Raw genomic sequence first — 9594 nt, forward strand, 5'->3', positions numbered from 1 at the left:
TTTTCACAAACCCCAAAAAGATTACTGCTTGTTTTCATCCTAAATTTCCTCGCACTGTATCTACACCCTGTCTTTATCATGCATCCTTCATTTTACCCAGCAGTTTAATTCTGACAATAAAACTCTCGGTAAATGTGTTGCTAGCCCTTGATAGCAATATTGCATGATTGAGGTCTCGTCAATTTTTAAATTGTTGCGCTCTGTCACCATACCTAAAGCAGCAGAGATGACTATCTTCATCTTGAGATTCCCTGACACAAGCTGTTGATCCTGCTTGCACTCAAAAGTTGAAGATTCCCCAATCGGGATATAAAGAAAATATATCATTATATTGTAACAGCACTGTCAGTTGTCTGGGAGCAGGTTGGCTATCTACCTGTTTGAATAATTTGAGGAAGGAACAAAGTTAGAGACAGAAATGTTGACTTCTAAAATTAAATTTTCCTTTTATTTAAACTGAAAATCCCTTTTTGCTTTCTTCCTACTTTTTTTTTAAAGCATCTTATCCACAACACCACAAGGCACTGGTTGGTATGGAGCCATCCATAGGAATAGCAATTACAATGTAGTCTCTCACTTGCTGAATGGACCTCCAACAGCTACAGCACCACTTCTCTTCGCTTATGGTAATATTCAAAACAACCACCATCATAACTATTACTCAACACCTCAAAACTACTATTCAACACCACAGAACTAATGGGAATGTACAGATTCAGTTCTTTGGAAATGTTTACATGATAGTTTTCATGACCCTTGGCTTGTTATGAAAGAATAACTGGAAGAACTTGAAAGAACAAGTACACGTGTGGCACAATGAAAGAAAGAGATGTCAATAAAGTAACCTTCAGAACTGCATCAGTGACTAGAAAAGAAGGGTAAAGATGTCCAATAATGTTGCTGCTTGTTTCAACTGTAGTAAGTTGGACTGCATATTGCACTTTTATCTGCACTTGCAATCTGAACAAAATTCCAGAATGTATCTGGATTTATCAATATTCTAAATTTTTGGAAGGTTTTAGCATTGACCTGGGCTGAGCAGAAGGATCTATCTTCTTCATGATTAGATTATTCACAGCCTGTTTTATTGTGCGATAGCTCTATGGAGAGCAGAATTAATATCCATCTCTGCCATTTTAAGCTAACAGAAAAATAGAATGGTTGCTCTATGATACTGTGGTGCATGAATTTCAACTGAAGATATCTGCACATGATCTTATCACAGTCATGGAAAAACAATATAGGCACGTTTGGTTGCATTGTATTTCCAAGCCACACATCTTTTAGATTTGAGGCCTAATGTGGAAATTTGCTTAGTGATCAACGAAGCATTTGAATGTAATGTCTATTGCAATGTTTTTCTATTTGCCATTCAAAATCTTAAATGGGCTAAAATTCTGTTTAATAGAATTTAACATCTGTACATGTATTAATATTACCAGTTACTACAGTAGCCTAAAACTATTAGCATTATCTTAACCTATTTTGGTATAGAAGAGTTGCATGTTTTATTTTAGTGGACCTCATTAGCCACATGATATTTTTGGTTAGCTGAGGTTTCCAAGTTCCTGAGGGCTGGTTTCTTCAAACAAGAATGAAATGATTATTGGATTTCATTGTATCTAATGTTAAACATGTAATGCGTGTACACCAGCATGTTCTTGTACACACCTGAACATTCCGTGAAGCAGCCACATATTTAGGTACACTACATGACAGTTGTAGGGCACAGATTAAACATGTATGGTATGGTATGGTACTAGACAAGTTTGCACGTTATTTTTTGCACTTTGAGTGTGTTTATGAAAGCAGTACAGCTTTTTAAGCAGATGAATGTGAATTACTGGCTATTAAATTTTTTCAGACTAAGTATTTAATGTGTTGTATTTTTATATCTAACTACTGAGATAGAAGTTGTACAACGTTACATGTATGACTCAGGACCTTTAATGGAATAGCAACAATAAGACAAGTCTCTAGTGCATGTCTTTTAAATCTGGATTTGAGGTGTGCTAAATTTGCATACTCTTTTTAATTGCAAAAATAGTATTTCTGACTTGCTGCAACTTTACATATTACTTTCAAGTTGGAAAGTAATTACAAATTCCTGAGATTAAATCAGTTTCAGTGTATGTATAAGTCTCAAAATGAAAATTGACTTTTGTAACATTGAATAAGAGTACTTTATAGGATTGGGTCTCGAATTGTAATAGTAGAAATGATCACGTAAAAATGGCCTAAAAAGTATTTCACTTCTGTATATTTGGTACATTTAATAATGAATTTGAGTTTGGAATTATACCTACTGCTGAAGTACAGTTACTTATGATTACTTATAAATAGTCCTTTTGTTCTGAAGCTTGGTTCCTCAGAAAAAAGATTGAGACGTAGAATTTTTTAAAAATTCAGAAGGTGGGCAAGTGCAAAGTAAGAGATATACTGGAAGTTAAAAATCTTCAGTGTTTTTCAATCTGCAAAATGTCTTTCTGAATGTTTTGATTGTTAAACTTATTGAATTCACTTATCCAGTCGCTAATTAAACTTTTATTTTGAATTGAAATTGTTCAATTAGAACTGTTTGTGGCCTGCAGTATTTTTCATAAGCTAAATGTGTGTTTCCCTCGGAGAATATGTATGTGTTAGTCACTTTATTGTATGAATGCACAGTAAAGATGAATTTCTTTCTTGAAAAAAATGCTAGCAGTTTAAAATTGCTTTCTTATTTCACAAATACTTCATCTCCCGCATTTAGTATGCTTACATCAACCAATGAAAACTTCCTTAGTCTAATTAAATTGCAATGACTGTAAGATAAAAACTAAAGTCCAGACCTCATTTTGGGTGCTTTGTTTAGTGGCATTACAATGAAAAGAAGAGCTGGAGGAAAGAGAACCATGGTTCAGAAGTACAGGAAATTTAAATGTGGATTAATTCTATCTTTGGCTAAAATTGGATGTTATTACCATATATTCTTATATAAAATAGCAGAATAGGTCACGTAGGTCTGCTTCAAAATTTAAGTGATTCCTGTCTGGTATTAGTTAAACTATTAACTGTTAGTTGTATTGATTTTTAATGCATACTATTACTGATCTACAGCCAATTTTATCTGCCATCAGGTTTATATCTCGTAGACCTGTTCTGCAGGCAACGCATCTGAACTTGCGCACAATTTAGTCCAACTGGATAACGTCTTGCTAGCTTTTAAAACTCAAAGTACAGTACCTTTGAAAATAATCATCCTACATATTCAAGTTGAAATTTGAAAACTTACTTTTTTTAAGCATTTGATGGGAATTTATTTATTCCACAAATCATTGCAAATATGTCTGCGTTAACCAAACGCAGGCTTTTTTTTTGTTCTTCAATGGGATTCAGATGTTACTGACAAAGCCAGTATTTGTTGTCCATCCCTATTTGCTCTTGAACTGACCTAGCTTGCTGGGCCAATTCAGACTGCAGTGAAGAGACAACCACATTTCTGTGGATCTGGAGTCACATGTAGGCCAGGCTAGGTAAGGGTGGTAAATTTCCTTGCCTAAAGAGTGTTCACAAACTAGATGTGTTTTACAATAATCAGTGTTACTTTTATTGCTGGGACTTGCTTTCAATTCCAGAACTTACTTGATGGAATTTAAATTCCATCAGCTAGCTGCTTTACATGGATTTGAACCAGTGGTCCCAAAGCATTAACATTGTCCTCTCAATGGCAAGTCCGGTGACATGGCCATTATGCTGCCGTTTTCCTCAGTTTTAAATTCTTTATCCCTTCTGATTTATTTTGTAGTTATCTGTATTTTTCACAGCAAATTTAGCTTGCTTAATGAACCATGAGCTGATTCTAATTGTATTTTCCATCCAGTCCATGAGTGAATTGTCTAGCTGGCAATCAGTCTGAGGATCAAATACTTATCACATTGCTGTATGGAGTCTTCTGTGGACCAGGATCCGAACAAGCAAACAAATATTACTCCTACTTTGGCTTGATCTGTGGTTTGTAAGTGGTCAGCTTAGTTCTGCTGTGAAGCTTTGATTTCCATATGGTCTGAACCTCTCTCTTTTGAAGAGTATAATTCATTTCTGTCTGTGTAGCAAAATAAAACTCTCCAAATTTAACCTAATTCTGTGTTTTTATAATTGATGCCAAGTCAGAAATATTGAAAAACATCTCAACATTTGATTCCTTTCTTCCCTTCACTTTTTTGAAGTTATTGATAAATTATTTTTCCTTAATGTTTTCCTTGAACTTTCAAGTAACTTTACAATATTGAACATTTGTAAAACTTTACATGTAATCTTCAAACTTAAGTGTCTTTGTGGGAGTATGTAAGTGTACCTGTATTGTTAATACTATAATTTATCTGTTAAATTTTCCACTGCATTTGTACTGTTAACTGTAAAGCTGCTCTGAAGGCTTTATTTTATCATGGCCAATGAATGTAATGGATTTACTATGTAATAAGTTGTAACAAGCACTACCATGTTTAAATAAACATTTTATGGCATTCGTAAAGGGAAAATGTTCAATTGAAAAGTTTTAAATTTCAAAGATTAGAAAATCTGTTTTAGTTTTGTGCAATGAAATGCACTAGACAAGTCACAAAGCTGAAGCTGATTGTAAAATAATTTAAGGGGACTATTTTGTCACTTAACATCTATGTGACCATATGGGAAGGAATCTGGGGGATGTTGCTGTGAATGATCACCTCCTGGGCTATAATTTTCATCATTCTATGAAAACACTCCTTTATTGGGTCTAAATTTAGAAATACTGGCACTGAGTTTAGGGAAAAGTGCCCCAAACACTTGAGTCTGGTGCCCTTTCTGAAATTGCTATTTAGCTGAGGTGCCAGCTGGTTATAATGAAAGAGATCAAAGTACAGGTCAATTCAGACTGATACTTCGCGTGGACTGTCATTTTTCCCACATATCCTGAGGCCAAAGCAAATTCTGAGGAGATGCAGAAAGGAAGCACAGACTTAGCAAAAGTGGTAGTGACAGGAGCCTGATCATACATTTGTGCAATGCAGGGGAGCTCTGGCCTGAGTTAGAGAGCATATCAAGTTATATGTTACTTGGATATCAGAGTATTTTACTTGTCATATCATACTACATGTTGGTATTGTCATCATTTCAACATTAAAAGTGAGAGTGTTAGTTGGTTTCGTCATCATCCCAACACTTCTGTATTCTATTACTGTTGGTACAAGGAATCCTGACTCATCAGTATTGTAATGTGTGCAATTTGTTTGAAAGTATTGCTTATTAAATAAATCAAAGTTTCTCTCATGTTGGATTTCCCTCAGCCATCTGTAGGTCCCCCGATCTATGTGCTGGATAAGGTGTGTGAGAGGGGGCAAGAGTTATTTCTTTCTTTGCTTTTTAACTGGGTGGCTGCGATATTCTAGACTTCTTACACAATGGCTACTGGCTCAACCGTGCAGAAAGATAACGAATTGCAAGGCATTGGAATGATACAAAATCAATGCAACTGGAGATTTCACAGAACCCAACCCTTCAAGAATATCTCCATCCTGCATTCACAACCCTACCCTGAAAAGTGATACCAAAAAAAGTCCTCTGTTAAATTCGAACTACAGCTCAAGTCCAGAAACATCATCTGATCCCCAAACGGTCCAACTACTAAATAACAAATATTTGTTACCAATTTTGTATTCTCAGCTTTAAAATTTGTAAGTAATCAGTGTTAGATACATAGAAATATGTTGCATTAAGGCCAGTTTTTTTTACAGAATTATGGAATTTAAGCACAAAATAAATAGTAGTCTTTTTAATAAGATGCAGGTGTTTCCAGAAAACCAACACTTGTTGTCCATCTCTAATAACCATTGAATCAAGTGGCTTTCTGGGCCATTTCAAGGGCAGTTAAGAATCAGCCACATGTTACCCACACCGGCTAAAGAAAGCAGTTTCCTTTCCTAATTGAAAAGTGGCCAAATGGGTTTTTATGACAATTGATGATAATTTAATGGTCTCCTTTTGAAATGTGGCATTCAGTTCTGGATTTCATTAGTTACATTTTAAGTTTCCCCCAGCTGCATTGAGGTTTGACCGTATGTGTCCTGAGATCATTAGCCTGGTCCGCTGATCACTAATCTAGTGACGTTATCACTATGCTAGTAGAAACTCAGTAAATCTCCTGTTAATAAGTCCTCTGATCTAAAATTTTGACATAAGTGACCCCTAGAAATCTCGTAAATTAGATGCTTGGACTGAATTTTCAGGGTTTTCCAAATGCTGGCAAAGGGCCTCCCATACTGGTGATATGTCAATCTCAATGAGCAATGCAGGAGAGGAATCTTACATTGCCTCCAGGCCATGGAGCTTATTTCAAAGCTTGTCAACAGTTTAATGAAGGGGAAGGCAGGTTTTGGTGCACTTTGTGAGAAATACTTCTGGGAGCTTGGATTCTAAGTTGAGATAAATAGAAGTGTTGTTTTTTTTTCAGTGCTGTGGCGTTCTGATTTTCTTTTCAAGAAAGGGCCCGAAAAATCATTTGGAACAGTTCAGTGAGTTAGCCATTGTGGGTCTGGTGGGAAAGAGACTGGGAGAATTATGCGTGGGGAATGTGCAGAACATTGGTGAAAGGAAATGCTTGTGACCTTGTCAAGTCAGTCAGAAATTTTAAGGCAAAGATGAGAATGATTCTTTACCGGAGTTGAGAGCAAAAGATATTGTAAGTGGAAGGGATAAATTTCTTTGCTATTAGTGATCAGGTCTGTCCAGATTGTTTTAGTTCATTTCTTTTGTGTAATAAATTTGTGTTCTCTTGTTAAAAGTATGTTGACAGCCTCTTGTGAATACATTGTGACTGTCCACCAAACTAACCAGATTGAATCTAGAAATCTCCTGGTCTGACAAGCCCTGCTCCTTTTCAAACCCGGCCTTCTCCCTTCCAGCCTACTGACCATCCCTTCCAGCCACCAATCAGGTTGTACTGACTACCAGTGTCTACCTATCACCACCATTCTGCCACCCCCTCCCCCTTATCTGCAGCTCCCCCTACCCCCACATCCAGTGCTGAAGAAGGGTAATACCAGAAACACTGACTTCTCCTTTTCTCCATATGCTGCCTGGCTTGCTGTGTTTTACCAGTCTCATGTTTGTCAATCTTTATTCTGAAGCTTGACTTGTTACCATCAACTGGAATCGTCATAAAGTGGCGTCTCGCATAGGAATGGAAATCCAATGGAACTTTGAGACATTGGAGAAAGTTTAGAGAAACTGGTGTTTGCAGGTACTGGACATACAAACAACAACTGTTTGTTTTTTTTTATTGGAGTTTCAAAATAACTCTAAATGCTGAGACTTCCGTTGGAGAAAATATCACTGGATTATTTGAAGTCTTTGGAGATCCAATTAATCTTAATTCAAAGTACAAATAAAAGCTGTTTCTTGTAACATTGAGAAACTTAGCGTTTAATCAGCATTTAGAATTAAGAGTGGAAATATGAAATTGAGATGTCACCATTAGAATTATACAAGATTCAGTAAGAAATTTAAATTCATTTTTTCATAGAAAAAGCAGCAAAAAGACTTTAATTGGGAGAAAAATAAAAGGCATGAGAGGAGAAAGGAAAGGAAAATAAAACTGGAAATGAGAACTCAAATTGAAAACAGAAAAGAAAGCAAACCAAAGAGCGATGGAAATAGAATTTCCAAAAGAAGCTTGAACTCCAAAGTGATAGGAAAATCAAATTACATTACTTGGATAAAGAAAATCTTGGGATAAATGAAGAAAGAAGAGATAGGGCCTCACGATGATTCGGTTACAATGAGGGATTTGGTTTAGTGTCTAAATTTAGAGTTGGAGTTGGAGTTGAAAAAGTAGCTGACAAGGTGAAGTGTCCAGAGGAGTTTGGTGGTTAATGTTAGTGTCATGACAGCTACAGCTATGAAGATGTCCACCAGTTTGTGGGCACAATCTGTGGGCTATGTTGTTGTTAAAAGTTATACTCATTGCTTATGAGCTTGTTTTTTTGAAGCTCATCAATTTAAATTTTAGGACAACAAGAAAGAAACCTAATCAAACACTTCTAGGACTTTCAAGTCAATTAGAAATGTTATGGAATCAGTGGTTTCAATCACTTAAAAAAAACTGAGATTACAAGGGAAATGATGATCATGGAAGAATTCAGAAATACTTTTCCAGCATCCCTGAAGAATGACTTAGATGAAAGTCAAGTATCAAAATTCAAAGACTCACCAATTCTGGCAGACACCTGTCATCATGGGGGAGGTAATGGTATCGTGATATTGTTAAACTATTAATCCAGAACCCAGGTAATGTTCTAGGGACCTGGGTTCAAATCACGCCACAGCAGATGGTGGAAGTTGGATTTCATTAAACTCTTAATTCCAGTTTTTTTTTTAAATGATCATGAAACCATCATTGATTGTTGGAAAAACCCATCTGATCCACTAATGTCCTTTTATGGAATGTCTGGCCTATATGTGACTCCAGAGCCACAGTAATGTGGTTGACACTTAACTGCCCTCTGAGCACTTAGGGATGGGCAATAAATGCTGGCCTGGCCAGCGATGGCCTTGTCATGTGAATGAACACACAATCTCTCAGATAATACATGTGGGGAGATAGTCATAGGGGAATGAATAAGGAATTCGGGAATAGAAAATCTGGAGATGAAAAATCTGTTAGTTTAGGAGAGCAAACGGAATTATGCCGTTCTTCTGTTCGCTGAGCCAGTTGTTCTGTGCTGTGTAGATATCTTGTTACCATTCTAGGCAACGTCATCAGTGCGACCTCTAATCAAAGCCTTGGTGTTCTGCTCTGTTCCAAATTTATATCATTTTGTGGTGTGATGGGTCTTGTCACTTCTGGTTCTGTTTTTCCAGATGCGATCTATATTCGATCTATCTATATATGTATCTATAAACATTTCTTCACAGATGCTGGCAGACCTGCTGAGCTCTTCCAGCAACTTGTTTTTGTTCCTGAATTACAGCATCCGCTGTTCTTTCGGTTTTTATCTATTTTTTGTTTGTTAATGGAGTCCTGTGTTGAGAACCAGGCCTCTAAAAATTCCCTTGCATATCTGTTGTTCGCTTGTCCCAGTATATTCAATGTTATAGCAGAATTTATGTCCGTTGACATACCATTAGCCAGCGAGCCACTAACCATACCACTAGAAGGACCAGGAGCACTGACCCTGAACACCAGCAGCAACATCAGCAAGGACAACTCACTGAAACTACCAGATTTGTGTGTCACAATGCACTTCACATTCAACTGCCAAATATACAAACAGATCAACAGCACGCTGATGGGATCACCCATCTCCTTTCTCATCGCAGAAGCAGTGATGCAGAGACTGGAACACACAGCCCTTCCTATAGTCCAACCGAAATTGTGGGTAAGATACGTGAACAACACATTTGTAATAATCGCACAAAAGTACAAGAACCCTGCTAACTTGTTAACAGAGATAGTAGGAACTGCCGATGCTGGAGAATCTGAGATAACAAGGTGTAGAGCTGGATGAACACAGCAGGCCAAGCAGCATCAGAGGAGCAGGAAAGCTGACGTTTCGGGTCTAGACCCTTCTTCAGAAA

The 9594-nt window shown here is 36.8% G+C and overlaps 2 protein-coding genes across 4 annotated transcripts in view; one reads left to right on the forward strand and one right to left on the reverse strand.

The window, feature by feature from the left end:
* The window catches only part of gpr137c (G protein-coupled receptor 137c), a 40928-nt gene extending 35639 nt beyond the window's left edge, over nucleotides 1-5289 (forward strand). The window contains exon 7 of one of the 2 annotated variants that reach the window (XM_020511900.2): nucleotides 499-5289. In XM_020511900.2, coding sequence (XP_020367489.1) covers nucleotides 499-700 — 202 coding nt within the window. In that variant the 3' untranslated portion in view covers nucleotides 701-5289. The remainder of the gene's footprint in view (nucleotides 1-498) is intronic. The other variant, XM_020511901.2, reaches the window with a different exon arrangement.
* Nucleotides 1-9594, reverse strand: part of gnpnat1 (glucosamine-phosphate N-acetyltransferase 1) — a 190989-nt gene that overhangs the window by 128202 nt on the left and 53193 nt on the right. The gene's annotated exons all lie outside the window — the stretch shown is intronic.

This window comes from Rhincodon typus, chromosome 8, assembly GCF_021869965.1.
Source record: "Rhincodon typus isolate 14 chromosome 8, sRhiTyp1.1, whole genome shotgun sequence".
NCBI classification, from domain to species: Eukaryota; Metazoa; Chordata; class Chondrichthyes; order Orectolobiformes; family Rhincodontidae; genus Rhincodon; species Rhincodon typus.